This window comes from Ciona intestinalis, chromosome 8 (assembly GCF_000224145.3).
Source record: "Ciona intestinalis chromosome 8, KH, whole genome shotgun sequence".
Taxonomy (NCBI): Eukaryota; Metazoa; Chordata; class Ascidiacea; order Phlebobranchia; family Cionidae; genus Ciona; species Ciona intestinalis.
The window spans coordinates 5,056,215-5,075,719 of NC_020173.2; the positions used below are offsets into that span (position 1 = coordinate 5,056,215).

The 19,505-nt window shown below is 34.6% G+C and overlaps 5 protein-coding genes across 5 annotated transcripts in view; 3 read left to right on the top strand and 2 right to left on the bottom strand.

The window, feature by feature from the left end:
* Nucleotides 1–377: 377 nt before the first annotated feature.
* On the bottom strand, nt 378–9,473 carry LOC100179053 (WD repeat-containing protein 63). Its single transcript, XM_018812909.2, has 19 exons — nt 9,302–9,473; nt 9,027–9,095; nt 8,596–8,783; nt 8,196–8,334; nt 7,773–7,912; nt 7,219–7,436; nt 6,884–7,000; nt 6,578–6,689; nt 6,248–6,319; nt 5,877–6,008; nt 5,281–5,577; nt 4,913–5,047; nt 4,541–4,709; nt 3,740–3,916; nt 3,302–3,432; nt 2,881–2,991; nt 2,276–2,461; nt 1,452–1,568; nt 378–612 (listed from the first exon to the last, which is right to left on the bottom strand). Exons 1-19 carry the CDS (start codon nt 9,387–9,389, stop codon nt 478–480), a joined length of 2,733 nt encoding a protein of 910 aa, XP_018668454.1. The 5' UTR covers nt 9,390–9,473; the 3' UTR covers nt 378–477.
* A 432-nt stretch (nt 9,474–9,905) lies between these two features.
* Nucleotides 9,906–14,184, top strand: LOC100180566 (succinyl-CoA:3-ketoacid coenzyme A transferase 1, mitochondrial). Its single transcript, XM_002131233.5, has 10 exons — nt 9,906–10,031; nt 10,273–10,466; nt 10,770–10,887; nt 11,019–11,186; nt 11,345–11,488; nt 11,725–11,856; nt 12,242–12,445; nt 12,692–12,889; nt 13,214–13,384; nt 13,660–14,184. Exons 1-10 carry the CDS (start codon nt 9,978–9,980, stop codon nt 13,792–13,794), a joined length of 1,518 nt encoding a protein of 505 aa, XP_002131269.1. The 5' UTR covers nt 9,906–9,977; the 3' UTR covers nt 13,795–14,184.
* LOC100178193 (mediator of RNA polymerase II transcription subunit 27-like) lies at nt 14,120–17,005 on the bottom strand. Its single transcript, XM_002131301.5, has 6 exons — nt 16,791–17,005; nt 16,269–16,468; nt 15,687–15,965; nt 15,252–15,411; nt 14,729–14,896; nt 14,120–14,397 (listed from the first exon to the last, which is right to left on the bottom strand). Exons 1-6 carry the CDS (start codon nt 16,839–16,841, stop codon nt 14,263–14,265), a joined length of 993 nt encoding a protein of 330 aa, XP_002131337.1. The 5' UTR covers nt 16,842–17,005; the 3' UTR covers nt 14,120–14,262.
* A 137-nt stretch (nt 17,006–17,142) lies between these two features.
* LOC100175884 lies at nt 17,143–18,280 on the top strand. Its single transcript, XM_002131247.3, has one exon. It carries the CDS (start codon nt 17,435–17,437, stop codon nt 18,029–18,031), a length of 597 nt encoding a protein of 198 aa, XP_002131283.1. The 5' UTR covers nt 17,143–17,434; the 3' UTR covers nt 18,032–18,280.
* Nucleotides 18,281–18,300: 20 nt separating this feature from the next.
* The window catches only part of LOC100176727 (DNA repair endonuclease XPF), a 9,319-nt gene continuing 8,114 nt past the window's right edge, over nt 18,301–19,505 (top strand). The window contains exons 1-3 of the mRNA XM_026835508.1: nt 18,301–18,587; nt 18,809–18,927; nt 19,155–19,329. Of these exons, the coding sequence (XP_026691309.1) occupies nt 18,372–18,587; nt 18,809–18,927; nt 19,155–19,329 (510 nt within the window). The 5' untranslated portion in view covers nt 18,301–18,371. The remainder of the gene's footprint in view (nt 18,588–18,808; nt 18,928–19,154; nt 19,330–19,505) is intronic.

Below are 19,505 nucleotides of genomic sequence, written 5' to 3' on the forward strand. Positions count from 1 at the left end.
TATTCATAAACGTCAGATGCGGTCGACCCATTCTTGGCTTCTCAACCGAATTGTATTCGCTGTTAACATGCGTCATTCCGTGGAAAACCTGTAACTATACTTAGCCTTTGTACGGTCCACAACACATGTGTAAACAGATACAATGCATGCCGCGTGAAACAACCTTGCAATTATGGTAGTTAACGCCCACGCAAACGATCTGAATGTGTTCATCTTACACGTATTACAACTTTAAACTTAAATAGAAGCATCATAAACACGGAATTTTCTCGGAAGTTTTAAAACAATCATACCGCCCCATTTGTATATTACGATTTTTATCTCGTTTCTGTATAAAAACTAAAACCATCTCCAGTGATGCAGAAGTTAAGCTAAACTTAAAGAACAAAAAATAAAATTTATTGGTATTTGCAAAAATCGGTACACAAAAGTGCTGGAATCGGTTATAAAAAAAACAACAGAACAGTTAAAAGATTTTCAAATTTCCGGCTTTTCCTCTTCTATAAGGCCGAGTTGCTGAAGCAGTTTCTTTTCCAGTTGTTTGTAGGAATCATATTCTGCTTTGTATTCCTCCATCAACGCGTCGTCGGTCATCTCCTCCACCTTCGCTTGCTGGAATATAATATTTAGTAAAGTGGGGTAAAATAAAACATGTAAATATATAGTAGGCTGGGGTAAAATGAAACACATATAAATATGTAGTGGTATGGGGTAAGACGGCATATGTTTCACGATTCTAAAAGAGCGTTAATAATCGTTAAAAACACGATCAGAAAATACGGAATATTAATTTACTAACGGTATCCATCTTATCACGCAGTACCAACGACAGTTTGGATAATGATAAAACAACATGATTATAATAAAGAATTTAGTGAAGCAGTCAGCAGTTTGTGTTTGCCAAACTAAGATGCAAAGAAATACCGCATGATTGGAACAGAAGTAGTTTGTAAAACAATTCGTGCTATTGTAAAGACACCAATACACCGTCACACTATCCATAATAAATACTATTAAGGTATACTGAATACAAATATTCTATACGCGCCGGATCCTACAAGTTATACACATCAGGTCATCTGATAGAGGTTACACCAAGGCACATAAGCTTACGTCGTTGATCAAATACACCCGCTGTTGCGCCACAAGAGAAAAAGGCTATGACCACAAAACAAAGCAATGCGCGATTCACTCCTACAGTGTAAAAGCGATAGAAGATGTAATTGGACCACTGGGTTTAAATTACTTTGTTAGCTATTTGCTGACCATATACATACACACCTATTCATGAAAATAGCTTAAGGGTGAATGGCATTCACAACAAATACACATTTATTGTACCGTAACCAGTAGTAAAAATCATATAACCTGGCCTATATACCGAACAGCCAACCTAATTTAAAAAGAGCTACAACACGACAGTAAAACATCTCTTGTAACGATATTATTACCTGAGCTTTCTTCTTGTCCATTTCCTTGCTACGCTCATTAGCGCGTACGACCGCTTTCTTGTCAAAATATTCGATTCTCTGAATTTCGCGGTCAAAGAATCCCTCGACGGCTTGTTTCTATGACGTCACAAAAAAGCATCAATAAACTATTGTGAGAATTATCGATTACTATTTATGTAGAACGGACAAAGTTTTAAGTTTTTCTTACTCCTAAAAAAAACGTGCAGTATATTTCCGACAACCCAAATGCCAATAGAGTAGGATTGAATTCTACTTAACTGGTTCGTATTTTAAGGCCACAAAATTTCACGTCTTGTTCGGCGTGACTTGCATCAGCATACGAAAGCTCTTGGGCAGATCGGAAAATGATTACGTCGCGATAACGACATCGGTGTACATTGGACTTTACGATTACTATTTCAAGTTCAAACAGGTTTCTAAAGCTATGTTCCGCAAAATTTTGCTCTAATTTCCAATGATAAAGTATAGGCATATGTTATAATACTGTGGGGAAAAAGAGCACACCTTTAGCACATAATATTTAAATATCTTGATCATGTTTTAAACAACTAACAATGGTCTGTGGGAGTCGTAAAGATACGGTTTTATAATTTTTTGAATGTTCTTTGTTTACTACTAAATTGGACAGCAAAATTTAGTGAAGAAGTGTCCCATCTCCCCCACCCTATTATATGTACAACGGTAAACTATAAAAAAATATATACGCCAACATACCCACAGAATAACCATAGTGTTACAGCATACCATACAGTTTTAGAAGCGTACTGTGCGTTGGGATATAAAACTAAAACTTTGAAAATCACCTCTCCGCTTGCTGGATGTCGTAGATTCCAAGGGATCTCTAAGATATGTAGCGTCCCCACATTGTCTGATACCGCAACCAAATGTTGCTTTTTCGATACCACCCATGGTACGATCTGTGTGACTTGCGCTGCTGTAACATTCTGTACAAGCAAAGGCTCGTGGGTGCGGTCCAAAAGATCCCAAACCTAAATGAATATGAATGAATGTAACTTATTTATCCTCGCGTGCGGGAGCAACTTCAGTTAGTATAATTGGTGTTCTGTTTCATACATCTCTACGATGTATGTTACTTTGGGGTGAGTATATTATAGGTATTTTTGCATTTTTGTTATATGCGGCTGACTATTTAGACAACCCAAAGGAGATCAATGGGTTGGCGCAAATGCAGTTAATTGTCGTAGGAAAAGACAAACGCGCCTACAATAGTAGCAGCATCGAGTCTCGAATCCGAAAACTCCTTACTGTTGAGACAGCCGCCGTAACCCCTTTGCCACGGCGCCGAAACCAAGCGTAACTATTGACGTTACGTTAAAGTCAGGAATAATAGAAAATATTTGTCTAAGGCAACACAGTGACCTATAAGTAAGCTAAGTAATACGCATACCTCGACGTTTCCGTCTTTGGTGCCGAGGAAAAACACAGCAGGTCTTGTAGTGCTCCAGTGCCCAGCTGTATATAACTTGGGCGCACAAGCAGACTGAAGAATTGCCCCGCTCTGCATTTAACATGAGATAGTAAACACTGTTTATTGTAAATTTTATTACCGAGACTGTGCGGCATCACACACAATGACAATAAACGTTTCAACTAAATACCAGAACAGTGCGTCTAAAAAAACATGAAAATAAACTTTATTGATCTCTTTTAATTAAATTAAGTGTCAAATGAAAGCGTGGCTGGCAAATCCAATAAAATAATATTTTTGTTTTTTTTTATAAAAAAAAAAAAAAAATATTTTTTACAAAAGGAAAATTTAAAAATATAAAATATTTATTTAAATAAAAACGCATAGATCTTAAACTCACAGTCACCCCCTCCTTCCAAACAGCGAACGTCCATCCACCAACACTGAGCAAAATATCGCTAAAGAACGGGTTTCTCTGCAGAGTGTTTACAGGCCCATCGTGCGGTGCGACCGCCCATGTAGGCTTGGGTACTAAAGAAAATATAACGAATAAATGAATTTAACTTGATTTATCCCGCGTGGCTGGGAAACGTGCTGTTGTGCTCTAGCCGTCAGGTGTTTTATAAGTGTAAAAAAACATCTTTTGAGAATATTTTAGACTTTTACTGCATACATATTTGGGCCACGCTTTTGAACTGACACTCTTTTCCACACTTTTTATCCATAAGTATGGTATAACAACTGTTGTTTTGCTGTTGATTCCCTTTTTTCGTTCTTTAAATAGCATGGTCTTCGCTATCGTTTTCGAAGAGATAAATAAAATGATAACATGTGATACCGTTAGATTTTCCCGTTTCGTTGTCTTTCTCCAGTTTAAAGCTCGCATATATAACTTCACCATCTTCAGAACCAAGGAAGTAGTTGGTGGCAATACATTCAAGGGGTCGCTGGTTTTTCGCGGAAGGAACTTTCGACATTCCAGTCGTTTCGGGCTTTTCTCCCGCCGGCTGTGGAACTGTTGTGAATTGAAAGACCAGTACAGCGTAGAGATAAAACAAATATAGTAGGTTGGGAAAAATGGGACAACTTTTCATTTTATTTAATCGTCCCATTTGGTAGTAAACAAAAAACATTCAAATAATTACAAAACTGTATCCTTACGACTCCTATAGACCGTTGTTAATTGTTTCACTATCAGGATATTCGGATATCATGTGCTAAAGGTGTCCCATCTTTCCCCATCCTACTATACTATGACAATTTATAATGAAAAACAACAAAATGAGAATAGTAATGAAAACAAACGAAAACACGGGGAATATATAGGAAAAATATAAGCGTTACATAGCGTTTTATATTCTTGGTATTGCTGAAAAGCAATGCTAAAAATGGGGTGATAAAAAGGGTCAAAATAAACGTTTGTGTTTGGTGATGGATGGCCGGCCACAGCTACTGGTTTAATTCATAACTGTTTTGCCACACAAAATAATCACCCACAAAGTTACATGCATGGTATGCAACAGAACACCCGTGTTATAACGACTGTCGTTGCCCCACCAAGCAGAATAAACAAGTTACCTTCTTTTATCTTATTAATAAGTTCATTACATCTATTTATATTTTAAATTTTTTATCCTACCATGGTCTCTAGCTCCTTGTTTCTCAGCAAGACTGAACTTGAGCGGACTGTAGTCACCACTACTATCTGTCTTAGCCATGGATAATTTCAATAGAGGTTTCCATGAAAGATCTAAATGCTTAAAAACTTGAGAAACCCCAAATGGCCTTGGTGGTGCTGATTTTTCTGCCTGTTAAAAAGAAACAACAAAATTTGTTCTTGGTAATAATAACAAAGTGTTGAAAAAACGTTTTATAAAAATATATTTAAAAAAAATTGTAGTATAATTTTACAATATCTGCAGAAAAAGAACAACAAAAAACAATTTTAAAAAAATGTAGTGCAATTTCAGAATTTTGTAAAACAAAAGAATGAAAAAATCATTTGTCGCACTTGTTGGTCTTTAGTGTTAGCTGGTGCCTTAGGAGCTCTGATATCCCAGACCATAACATGACCATCTGTTCCACAAGTCATGATCTGACAACACTCAGACAAACGGTTTTCCACTGGGATTCCAAACCTGTTCAGCTGAGAACAAAGAACAGAAACTGAGAGTAAACTATGGGGTAATGAACCAAACCAAACCTAAGTCTTAGGTTCTTTACAAGGACCTCACTTATATAAAACATAACAAATTATACAAGTGTCAAACTTTAGTATAGTGCAAACAATTTTCAAAAAAACAGTAGTACAGTTATGTGGTAAAACTAGTACCGTAAATACAATTCTGGAAATCATTTTGAAAAAACAAGATTTTTTACCTCATAGTGATCAGGTAACCAATCCACGGAAGATATGATATTTCTATGGCTGTTTTCAATTGCTGATACAGCACAGTAACGAATAGTTGGCGTTTCTGGCTGAATTTCCTCACCAAACATAGCAGCCTTTTTCTGGCTTGCTTTGGAGTTATTTCCTCTGTTACTGCTCAGTTTTTCAGAGTATTCAGTGATGTCCCACAACACTAGTTGCCCGTTAATGCAGCCCCCTGCCACTATATTAGGGTTGGTAGGGCAAAACTTAAAACAGCAGATGTCGTCAGGTCCTTCAAGCAGCAACTGAAATTGAAAGAAATCAATCAGATTGGTTTGTAGTTTAATTTTCTAGGCAATATAAATCCCAATTTTATAGTTTTGGGGCATTTTTTAACTGGATATTACTCAAGTTAGTTGGTTACCCGCATATTTTACCCAATTACCCACAAAGTTACTCTCTTAGTACCTTGTAAAAACAGAACACTGTGTTAATATAACCAATGTCGTTGACCCGCCTCGTGAGTATAAACAAGTTACAGTCACATTAATACAGATTGAGTCGTAGTGTCATCTTGGTAACCTTAAGTTTTTTAAGTTTTTACCTGAGGGTGAATAGGATCGGCAAAACTCCAAATAAGGATAAGTGACGGCGACATTAGGAGTTTGTTTGCGTTGTCGATTCTTTCATCGAATGTAAGTCGTTCACAGCATGCAACTGCCATCACACCTTTAATCTGTGCAAGGAAATTATGGGTGGTGAACGCTGTGTTGGAGGGATTATTGCTGATTTGAGAACAGTGAAGTTAAAAGGATGAATAAACAACTTACAAGTGTTATTATACGATAAGAAAAAAGAAGAAATTATAGAAAAAAAGAAAAAACGATAGGAAAAAGGCAGACACACTATTAGTGGTCTATAACAGGATAAATATAAGGTGTGGCCTATATTACCTGTATCACTAATGTATATTACCTGAGGGTGCCAGTCAACGCAGGTGACTGTCTTGTCCTTGCTGTATTGGAGATCGGTAAAGGATTGGTACTCCTGTCCAATAATTACGAATAAACAAATAAAACAGAATTAATACAATCGTTTATTTTAATACAAAAAAACACAAATTAACAAAGAAGATTTTTCTATTTTGTAGTCCCAAGTCAGGACTTTACCGCATATCAGACAAAACAGTGCTTAAATAAAACATAAGTTAACAGTTTCCATGCAGAAGATCAGCCCTTGGCCTTGTATAATAATATTTTATACCTAGTAGCAGAAAATTTTTATGTTAATAAAGAGATCACAAACCTTCAAGTGACTGTCAGATTTACTTCCAAAATTTGTGTCTTCCTCGCCCAATACTGTCCAGTCATCAAAGAAAACATCCATAATAGTATTCTGCTGCAAAGCCAGCTCAAACCTGCAAATTTAAACAATAAAATATAAAACAGTCAAACACGAAAAACTGTTTTAATAAACAAAAAATAAAAAGGAATGAATATGATAAAAACTAATGAGTGGGAATTAAAGACGTTTTTACAAAAAGAGGCAAATACTTTTATAAAAAGACAAAGAATTGCCACCTACGTTATTTACGAAACAACCATTTGTTACCTTGGCACAGAGGCTTGAATGAATTGTTTGAATTCCTCGCTTTGTTGGGCGACTTTTGCTTCTTCTTCGCTTATAATACGTGGTTCGTATTGAACAGATGCAGTTACTGGGTGTTTCCTATAATACAAGATCTTTATAACTAATCACCCACACAGTTACATACATGGTAGCTCGTAATCTAGCACGGGGTGTATGAAACAAAACATCAAAAAATTTACCACCACAAATATTGTGCAGTTTTTATTTTCATTTAGACTAGTATATTAGTTTAAGAGCCACACTTTTAAATTAAAAAAAGGTGATGTGTGTTACCCCCACAGTATTGTATGTCATACCAGTCTGTTTGTGACGAACCATCCGTCAGTTCGGGCACTGCTTGCACTGCGTTATCCAGCTCTGCTTTTTTGATTGTAAAGTTTGTATCAGCATAGGAAGGACAAGCTAAGCAAGAAGCTGCCAATCCCTGCTCTGCTGCTGAAGTATCTGCATCACGATCTTCAAAAATAATTGGCGCTCCAAACTCCTTTCTAACACGAGAAGCACGAAAACGAATCTTAAAAAAATGTGAACAAATTAATTCAATTCACATAACATAGATTTTTTTCTCTTTGATTAAGGTGGCAAAGATTAGAAAAGCACAAATAACAAATAAACTCGTATTAGAAATACACAATAACAAATAAATTTGTATATGTAGCCTCAAAACAACAGTCATTAAAACACATTTAGCATGAAACTCAGTTAAGATGCAAGACACAGTTAAAATGTAATGCAGATTGTTTCACACAAATTCAATATCTCATACCTAGTTAATAAAAAATTAAAGAAAAAATAAACAAATCAAAGAAAAAAAAAAAATCTGAAAAGGAAGACACAAAGTTTTCCTCACTTTATCTCTTGTATCGACCACAATCTCATCTTCCACTTCAACTTGTGATCCCTGTGTCACCCACTCCTTTGCTTCCGGAGGTTTATAAACATAAACAGCATTATCTTCCTCCTCTGCCCCCTCCTCTCCAGCTGCCACAACTGATGGATTTAATAATGAAATGAGTAAATGTGCGTAACTTATAACTTGTTTATTATCGCCTGGCAGGGCAATGACAGTCTTATACCACGGTGCTCTGTTCCATACACCTCCAGCCCACTTTAAATTACTACATATGTAACTTGGTGACTGATTTTTAATATACGGCTAGCAATTTAGGTGACATGTAACTTTGTAGGTCATTAATATTTTTTTAACATCTGGCTAACAAATTAGATGACATACAAAAGGGACCTCAAAAATATATACTTCTTACAATCTTACCTCCGTCTTCTCCTTCTGCATCAGCTCCTCCAGGATGCAGATGTTCCATCTTGGCTTCCTCTGTCGTGCAGAGGAAGAAGTTTTGCCCAAACTTAAAGTCTGGATCGTAAGCGATAAGAAGTTCTTCACCAGGGTAGTCCTGGATTAAAAAAAACAACATAATTTAATTAAAACATAATAAAGTCTATGTTTTACAATTTACTTCAGCGGTCGAATTTGCGGTTTTCAAACTCATTTTTTTCAAAAGCTGTTTTGTATTTTAAAACTTTGATGGTAGCTTTAGATCACATTTGAGCATATCTATCAATACACAAATTTTGATTTTTCGTTGGTATGGCCTTTAAGTGTTATTTATCAAGTTGCTAGTTTTTCATACAAATGGGACAAAACTCAAGTTTACCAAAACGAGTTGCTTGACTGGATGAAAGTCTGATATGGCAGCTCTCATTTTCATATCTTGAATAATGTCTGCTTTTTTGATCAGTTTATATGGGTTGTCTTCTGTTACATGTTCATCACATATGCATTCGTATATTTCCTGTGATTTCGTTGCCATGAACAGAGGCACAATTCCTTGTGGTGGTTCAGCTAGAAAATGAGGTTTTGTAAGTATGGCAGGTGCACAAGCGGTTTTGTAAACCATTTTCTGGTCATGTACTGCATAATTTTTCACAATCCCGTCTAGTAAATTAAATAATGAATTAAATCTTTATCAAATTAAGTTAGAATTTGGAAATGTACGTGGTTTACACACGGTTTTGCCTGCACGAGGTCTCATTAAAAACTGCCACTGGTAAGTTCATTAAGTTGTAAAATAAAAAATGGGTATACCGTCATGTTGGGACTTTGATTTTGTGACTGACTCTTTAGACTTCTTCTGCGCAGCTGCAGCAGGAGGAGCTAAAATTCAATTTAATATTAAAAAGCGGTAATACAACAGGTTTTTTAGATCAAACAAAGTGATTTTAAAGAATGTTACACTTCATTACTTGTCTTAGAAAATATTTACAATCAAAATTGCATTTTTAAAGAATACAAAAAGTTTTAGCAAACAATTTATATAAAAAACGCATTTTTAAAGCAAAAAAATATTCATAGAATCTTACCTAATTTATTAGATGCTGGAGCCGCCTTTTTTCCACTTCCTTTTCTGCTGCCGGACGGTGTAGGTGTCCGTGGCGGATCGTCTGCCATGGTTCAGAAATACAGCTAATGTCAGAGTAGCTGTTATCAACTTTATAAACTCAAACCTTAAGAAGAACAATTATATAATTATGCATTAATTGCTGTAGCAGTTTTTCTTTGATTTTATATTTCTTCCGTTATTCTTTCGTTACTAAGGCGAAAGCTTGCGGCCCCGAACAACGTTCTCAGTGTTACCCTAATATTTATAGAAACCAGTTGTTTTTATAAAATAACACTTATATTATAAATTAGCGACGCAAATACATGAATGTAAAACTACGAAGACCATTTTATTAATGCACAAATAGACAAAAATACAACGGTTTGGTATATTTCTGTTTAAATTTTGTAGGCGTTGACCAAAATGTCAGTGTTTCCTTCGCATGATAAATGACGTCATCACTAAAACTTGTGGTTGACAAACAGACATACAGACATAGATTAATGAAATGCAACATAAAGTAATAGTTTCCGTTGTTTTCTGCGCGTATTTGCGAATATATGTAAATAAATTTGATTGCATTTTTTGAACTAACAGGTTCACAGAAATCGCCGTGAAGGCAGCCTATTTCCTAAATTAACTAAATATAGATTAAAATGAATTTGCAGCGGTTGAATAAACATTTCTTACGATTTGCTAACACAATTCAGGTAACTATATGTTGTTTATTTGAATGAACTATTTTAGTTGTCATAGTACATATATAATAGGCCTGTGCTGTGTTTATGTATATTAAAATGTGTTCACAGAATCTAAACAAGGGGTCATAAACACATTGCAATAAATAAAATGCTGTTAAAACCTCATTTTTTAACACCCCCTTTTTAATATTATATCCAAAATTAGTTTATACAATACAATTTTTACTTTTTTTTGTTTATTTATCAATAGAAATGCAGATTTTCTACAACAGCGATCCAAAACGTGAAGTTCTATGATGACGTCGACAGCGCAATAAGCGATATTTCAGATGGTTCAAAACTTCTTGTGGGTGGATTTGGTTTATGTGGAATACCTGAAAATTTAATTGGAGGTCTGCTTCGTAAACGAGCAAAAAATTTAACAGTGGTCAGCAATAATGCGGGGTTAGTTGTGGTATCGTTTGGATTTGTGGTTTTAATTTTAATTTTGCTATTCTAATATCTGCATATATTATCTTAGTATAACCCAATAAATGACACCATTTAAAAAAAACTCATTCAGTGGGCCTATATAAATTTTAAAAAATGATTTACTTATATTTAATGTGTTAACTGCAGTGCTTGCCTATTACTAGTTAAAACCAGTGTTTAAAATTGTGTGTGGATGCACTGCATTCAATATGTCTTTTTCTGAAAGTGCGATAAGTTTTGTTGTTATTACATTTTCCCATATATATATCTGTACAGGGTGGATGATTTTGGTTTGGGTTTGTTGTTACAAGAGAAACTTATAAAAAGAATGATTTCTTCATACGTTGGTGAAAATGCTGAGTTCGAACGACAGTTTCTTAGTGGGGAACTTGAGGTACTTTATAATATGCATGTCGGACATAAGTAGTAATTAATTTGTCAAAATATATAATTTTTATGTTTATCACAGATTTTTAGACATATTTGAACTTGACAGAAAGATTTAGACCTATTTTTTTCATTTAGGTTGAACTGACACCCCAAGGAACACTTGCAGAACGGATTAGGGCAGCAGGCGCCGGTATTCCAGCTTTCTACACACCTACTGCTTATGGCACACTTATACATTTAGGTGGAGCACCCATACAATATGCTTCTGGTGGTAGTATTAAAGAAAAAAGCCCTACAAAAGAGGTAGTGTTATTTTTAGAAAAATAGGTTAACTACAATAAATTCTGTGAATCTGACCCTGATTTAGTGCTCATAGAGTTGGAAAAATGTTGTTCTACAAAATAACCCAAAGATTATCCTTTAACATCTTCTGTGACTTTCAATACTTTTGTAATTTTTAGTCAAAAACTTTTGACGGCCGTAACTTTGTGATGGAAACAGCTATTACTGGGGACTTTGCTTTAATTAAAGCCTGGAAAGCTGACAGATCTGGAAATGTAATTTTCAGGAAAACTGCAATGAATTTCAATCCACCAATGTGCAAGGTAGCTGCTGTTATTTTTCTTAATATTGTTTTAATGTTTCTTTAATGATTTTTAATGTTACTTTGTGAATTTGTAATACATGATAATAATCGGTTATAAAATATAAAGATGTTGAATAAAATGATAAATGTGCATGGTTATTATTTTTACTGTTAATATATCTGTTATTACATTTATAACTTGCGATAACTGGTTATAAAACATAAAAATATTGACCAAATTTTAAAATATTTCAGGCGGCAAAAACTACAATAGTAGAAGTTGAAGAAATTGTTGAAACTGGTGAAATCCCCCCAGATCAAGTACATGTGCCTGGGGTTTATGTTCATAGGGTGATAAAGGGGAATAAATATGAAAAGAGAATTGAGGTATAGTATTGTGGTATGTTATATATTCAAATATTCCGTGTTTTAAACAATTAACAACTGTCTATAGGAGTCCTGAGAATAAGATTTGATAATTCTATGACAGTTTTTATTTACCACCAAATGGGGTGGAATATTGGAATAAAAAGGTGCCCCATTTTTCCCAAGCCTACTATATTTTATTTTGGCTTGTTTGTTCAAAGTTAGGCCCGGTTACATATGTTCTATTCTATTTGGATGGATCCCCACTGCGTGACACGCCATGGGTCTTAGAGTTTAGGCCGGGATTAGTCCATTGTCCCAAAAGTTCCATGTGTAAAATTATATTCATTAAATATATATGTTAAAAAGTTACTTATGCTAATTTTGTACCATGCTTTTGTTTCAGAGACTAACCCACTTTAAAGAGGCAAGCACTGCACCCAGTAGTCCCGCAGCTTTACTTAGGGAACGTATTGTAAAGCGGGCAGCTCTTGAATTTAAAGATGGAATGTACGCCAATCTTGGTATTGGTATGCCAATGCTTGCGAGTAACTATATCAAATCAGGAATGAACGTTACTTTACAAAGTGAAAATGGAGTTCTTGGTCTGGTACGATGCCTTTACTGTGCTATTATTGTTTTGATATGGATAAATAAATGAATACATCTATCCTTCCATAGTTGGGGCAGCAACAGTCGTTATAAAATAGGTGTTCTGTTTGATACACCTCGTACACACTGGCGAAATATTTATTAGCCCCTAAAAAGAGTAAAAAAAATTAAAACAAAATTTTCACATTTTAAAATATAGATATATATTTACAATTTTTTTCTTTAAATAAAAATATTTCTCCAGGGCCCCTTTCCTAGAGTAGGAGAAGAAGACCCAGACTTAATCAATGCTGGGAAGGAAACGGTCACCGTTGTGCCAGGATCCTCCTATTTCTCAAGTGATGACAGTTTTGCAATGATCAGAGGAGGTCATATTGATCTTACCATGCTCGGGGCAATGCAGGTTTCAAGATTCGGGGATCTCGCTAACTGGATGATACCGGTAAAATCGAGTTGTATTTGGTTTCAAGCAGAACTGGATTTTAGATGGAACCACATTCTAACAGCTTGATATTTTTTCTAGAAGCTTCAATTCTTCATTTGTAAAATGCAGTTTGAGTCGAGTTTTAATGTATAGTATTTCACTTTACTTATATTTCCAGATTATCTAGAAATCTAGCATTGGTTTAGTATATCTGACTATCTGTATCTGTAAATTACTCTATATGGATGAGCTCCAACAGCGTGGCATGCCATGGGTCCTAGAATTTAGGTCAGGATTGGCCCATTACCTCTGCAAACTAACTTTTTTTCGCTATTATTACAGGGCAAAGTAGTGAAAGGAATGGGTGGAGCAATGGATTTGGTTGGCAGTGCTGGTACCAAGGTAGTAGTTACCATGGAACATGTGGCCAAGGGTGGTAAACATAAAATATTAGATGAATGCTCACTGCCTCTCACTGGAAAATCATGTGTGGATATGATTATCACAGAACTGGTTAGCTTTAACTGTTGTTGTTTATAATGTTCTTTGAGGTATGGCTATGTAGATAAGCAAAGTATAGGGAACCTTACTGATTGATCTTGCAAATACAGTACAACTGTTGGCATTAATCGTTCGTTTATGTAGACAACAATATGATAAAGTTTTTATGCTTTAACCTTGGGTAACCAAAGGTACCTCAAAAGATGCATCTATGGCTATGTATTCTTATATAAACGTCATGGGCCAATACTTACCAAGTTGCATTTCATTCTTAATTTATTTTACAGTGTGTTTTTAATGTGGACAAAGATACTGGGCTCACTTTAGTTGAGATCGCTGATGGTGTAACAGTAGAAGAAGTTAAACAATCTACTGGATGTGAATTTAATGTGGATGATAACCTCCAAGTTATGGCTCAGTAATGCAAGTCAATTTCTTCTAATGTTTTGTGTTTGCAAGCAATTTTTTTGTGGCATCACTGGAAATTTTACAGAATCCTTTGGTCATAATTTTTGTATATATGGTTCAATATTTGGGATCACTGTGTACGTTTTATCAACACTTGCCTACACAACAGAGTAATTATAACACCATGCTTTTATCCTGACTAGTTTTGACAGTGCCTTTGTAGTAATCATGTGTTGGAATGCTTTTATACAGTGACAGATAATAAAAACTGCTTGTTTGAAGTAGGTTGAACAAAGATTTTCTGTTTTTTCTAACTTTCCATGTTTATTTACATCTCTGTAGTGTTTCAAATCATGAAATAATTGTATTTTCTCGCCATCAAAATACACACTAATTTATTGAAACAGGTAAATTTTTTGCCCATAACACCACTGGGGCAGTCCATGAATCTCAAATTTGACATAAAATCAAAAAAATAATTCTTATGGCCGACAGGTGTCATGACAAGCAACTGGGTTCCTGAAATCCCTCCACACGGGAGGTAATCCACCATCTAAATGCTTCCCACATATACTACATGGGTCAATGAATAGATTCTTGTAGCTCTGTAACCACAACTGTAAAACAAAATTCACATTTACAAAAAAACCTTTACGTTAATAGAGACTATTTTCTTTATCAAATGTGCCACCGAATGAAAAGCTTTGTTTACAAATACTAAAGATATGGTAATTGTCAAAGGTTTTCGCATATTTTCTAAGTTTAATTTTCAACAGAAACGACCTTTTTTTTTCCAAAATTACCAGACGGTGGATATCAGTGAGACCTAAGGAACATTTTAATACCAAAAATTTTACTGTTCACCAGCTAAAAGATTACCAACAGCACAATCCATTTAATACTCTAATTTACCTAAACTAAATCGTTAATTTTGATATATTTTCTCACCAGGAAATACTTCAATGGAATTTCTGGTTGTGTGGCATGGGTTGTGCTATACTGTAGAACAGCAGTCATAGCATGGTCTGTAATACGCCGCATACATTCAAACTGTGATTCACTAAATAAGTCAATGGTTCCATTCTCGTAATACAATTCCTCATCGAGGCCTTTCACCTGCGAATAAGTTAATTGTATTTAAATTAAAAATTCAGTTTCCTTTGGGTGGCATTTATGCAAATATTATTCTATATGTGTGAGGTCCTAAGGTGAGGCATGCCATGGGGAACTGGGATTTATGCCAGAGTTAGTCAGATTTAGGCCGGAGTTGGCCAGTAAATAAATCCTAGGTCCCATGCCGGTATATTAATATTATTCCTTTAAAATTTATTGCGTAATGACTACAATAGTTAAATTACACAAACAGCTCGTGTTAGGGTTTAAAATCCTGGGTCCAATGCCGGCATACAAATATTTTACTTTTAAAATTTGTTACATAATGAATAAAATAGTTAATTACACAAACACTCACAAGAACTTTTTCCATTAACAGGTTCCGCAGCATTAGAATAACTGTGAACACTCTTCCCACAGTGACTTGAAGAATTCTTGTATCACCAAGAGTTTTAATCAGTTTGAAAGTCAAATCTGCAGGCTGTCGTGCAAGCAACTGAAGAGTGTTTTCTACATGTCTGTAAGTACAACATTACATGTTAAAATTTATACACTTTTTACAATAAGAAAAATATATCATTTATTTGCAAAAATGAGACCACATAATTTTCATGACACTATAGTTACCAAAAAATTTATTTAGGATGATGATTTATTTAGGTAATATATGCCATTACAATATAAGCTTTATATACAGAATTAATAAAATAAAGAAAAACTGAATAAGGACTATCTGTACACCAATTATAAAATTAGACTTCAGTTTGACTTTAGTTAAATTTCATTCACTTACTGGCTGCTCATGTTCTGAAACTTTGGGGGAAGAGCTCTTCTTCTTTTTGCCAGGATTGCTCCTCCGGAAGACTGTGATCGTTTAAGCTGATGCGACAATAGGATACTGGATGCAATCTGAGCATACTCGTGCATCCTTTGGTTCCATTCATACGTCTGTACTGCGTCACGAAACGTGTTTTTCTTGTCTGTGTTCGAGTCAAGACTAAGATGACTCAGAGGTCCAAGCACTTGTAGTTCAGGTGTTGGTATCATGCTGTTGCAGTATTTCTCCACTTCACTGGAAGATGTATGTGAATTATATAGCTATAGTGAAGCAAGGTGACACTGTTAGCACAAACCACATGCAAAAGCAGCCTGGGTGATGGGGTGATATGACAAATGTAGCCTAAATACAAGGTTCCTAAAAAGGTCCTTACCAATAGAAGAGAACCAGTATAGTAACATAAAAGCATTACCTTAAAAATAAAAACACATAGCAATGGGCCAAACATAGTTTGTGAACCGTTACAAAATATACCAGTACAGCAACATAATAGCATTACATTAAAAATACTGCAAATGCATAACAGTGCTAAATTACTTGTAGTCTTTATTCACAGCTTGCAAATGCTCCTGAAACTTCTGTAAAAACTTCTTTCTGTCTCTTCCTAGCAAACTTCCAGCGGATGTTTCTGTCTCTTCAGCTCTTCCATCATGATCTTCATCAGGTTTCACTCCTTCACACAGAAGATTAAAGACGTTGGTCACGGTTGAACGAAGCTGCTGTGTGCTGGTTATTGCCTGTCAATTTTAAAAAATATAATGACATTACGTATTACTATATATAATGCTATATAAAATATTTACTATATAATTACCATGTATAATGATGTTTTAATTTAATGATGTTACTTATTAGTATTTCAAAATAGGGCACTAGGAAAGAATTCTCCGGGACGTTACAGATTAGGATGCTGGAGCGTGTTTTTTTGCTAGTTAATGAGAGATTATAGCCAGGAGTTAATAGTTAGCAGATTGTGTAGGAAGAGGATTCTTCACTATTACCAAAATTAAACCATAATATTTGTTTTTATTTTTAGGTAAAAAACGACGTTAAGCTTACCTGAGCTATACAAGAAATCGTCAACTTAGCTTGGTTTATAGTATCTGCCATATCTTGGGTCTTATGTGTTTACAATATGTTAATTGAGCAGTCTTTCATTTAATTTGTTCGATTTTTTCGGTGGGATTTCCCTTAAACCAATACTTCAGTACTGCCAGACAATTCCGTGCACAGAGTAAGTGGAATTAAACATTTAGGCACATTTTAAGGAAACTCGAAATAAAGGCAATAATGTTGTAAAGTGGTTTTAAATTAAATCTCAATAATTCGAATCGTATAAATGCAAATTCAGTTGTTGTTTTTTCAGTTAGTAGAAATATAAAAAATGAGGGACTTCCCCTTCAAGTAATAACACATTCGTAAAATTTCGCGCGCTTTTTTATTTGTTTGTAAAAAATAAAAGTAAATAAACAAATTACTGTATGTGCTACCTTTTAAGTACATAAATAAAATGTAAGTGCTACCTTATACCAAGTTAGATTTTAGGTACTCGTAGGTAAATTTGCAATTAAACAGTACATGGATCTTAAGTGCTCTTTTTGTATGTCATTAATATTGGCTACCAAATATAAGTAATTATTGTTTATTATTCAGCATAGTCTTATCTATTATTTGTTCTACTGTAAACACCTGATTAACAAAAAATGGAAGATTTTAAAGTCAACCTAGACGATATGGAAGAAATTGTTCCAAAGCCAGACGTTGAAGAAAAACTAAAAGATGTGATTCAAAACAGGGAACTCTCTAGTAAAAAAGTTTCCGAAATGTTATCTGAACGCATTAGTCAAATAACAGAAAATAAAGTGCCAACTACATTACAAGAATTGTCGGAGGCTGAAGCTCTGCTTAGTGAGGAAATAGAAAAGGAAACGACAATAAAACAAACAAAGAAAAAAATTGAGAGTGATAGTCTTTCTGTGCAGGAAGAAATCAAAATCCCTTTAAAAGAAATTGAATCAGAAATCCTAGCTGCACATAAAGATAGCACAAACATAGCTAAAAGTGTTTTGGTGGATAATCCTAAGTCTAAAGCCTTACACCAACTTCTGTTTTCCATTACTGGTGTCCAGCCTGGTCACTGCAGTGAGGATATGCTTAATGGAACTATAATTTCAAAATCTGAGTCCCTGCCATTTTCTATTGATCTGAAACAGAAGTCAAAGCATGAAGTAGCGAATGAATTATGGGGTCTACTTAAAGAAGGAAACACTTTTTGGAAGGACAATGAACAAAATTCTTAAAATATTTAATGTAAACAATTAATACTGCTGTTAATATTTTGTGCTTACAGTTTTGTATATAGACATTTATTGCTGCCTTTTAATATGTTTTTTTAGGTCTCCTTTTATGTAGTGTGTGGTTAATTCACAAAAATCAGTCATATATAATTTGAAAATGCCTATTGAAAATGTAGTAAATTGTTTTGGTTCATACTTTAACTCCTTATAAAACTGTCATTTTTTCAAAAAACTAACCTGCACTTTTTTCAGCATTATATGACTTTCAATCAGGGAAAATATTATTAAAATAATGATCTAAAAAACTTAGTAAAATCCAAATTGAGTTGTGTCCAAAATAATCATGGATTCTACACCAAGTGTTCCTGCATCAACTCCTTCTACATCTTCGGCTGATCCTACTGCATCAGTTAATCTTTCAGCACCATCTGCTCCTGCTGATCCTACAAAATCATCTTGTTCTACATCATCGGTTGATCATACATCATCAATGTTGGAATATGAAAACCAGATTTTTCTTGACATGTACCAGGAAAATGCCCTTCTTGTTATGTGTGAGGTAAACTGCTTGTTTATTATAGACAAATATATATAAATATATTAACAAAGCACAATTTGTACAGTTTGGAAACAACCCAAAAGAAGAAGTTTTAACATATATATACATATATAACATCTTTAAAATAATGTTTAGGTCATGTGGACAACTTATTTTACTAAAAGCTACAGTAAATCAGTAAATTTTGTTTCGTTGTATAATGTATTTCAAATATATTGCAGGGTCTTGGGTTGGATCGAATATTCCTCAACTTCTTGCGTCTTTATTCCGATCTCAAGGAACTTGTCTTTGTGTTAAACACTGATCAGTTGCAGCAGGAATATTATATCGAAAAATTGAGGTAAGACACAATTTTAGTGTTCAATGTTTTTTTCCATGTTTTATCTATGTTTGTCTAGTACCAGTATAAATATATGTTTATTCAAATCATCCTGCATTCACCACATTATTAATTTGTAATCAGCCTCACTAAACATTAAAAAACAGTAAAGACTATGACTTTTGTATATTCCTAATACATATGTTTTTAACTTGATGATCGATAAAACTTAATCAAAAATCTTCCAGGTCTCTGGGAGTAAATCAGCTTCCGTGCATCATGACATCCGAGTACGGAGCACAAGAGAGGAAGAGGATGTATGCTAGAGGTGGGATCTTTTTTGCATCTTCCCGCATCCTCGTCATGGACCTGCTGGTGGATCGTATACCCGTTCATCTTGTTTCCGGGATGCTGGTGACAAAAGTGAGCATATTTTTATATATGCAGATAAAATAATAATTCTCAAATTTATAAAAACTTGTGCGTTATAGAGGCCTTTGAGGTTAAATAAGTTGCGTTTATTGACACATTTTCTGTAAATAATTCTAGTACAATAGCAGTTCTTTGACAGACCTATAATCAGTTAGTAGTCAAGTTAC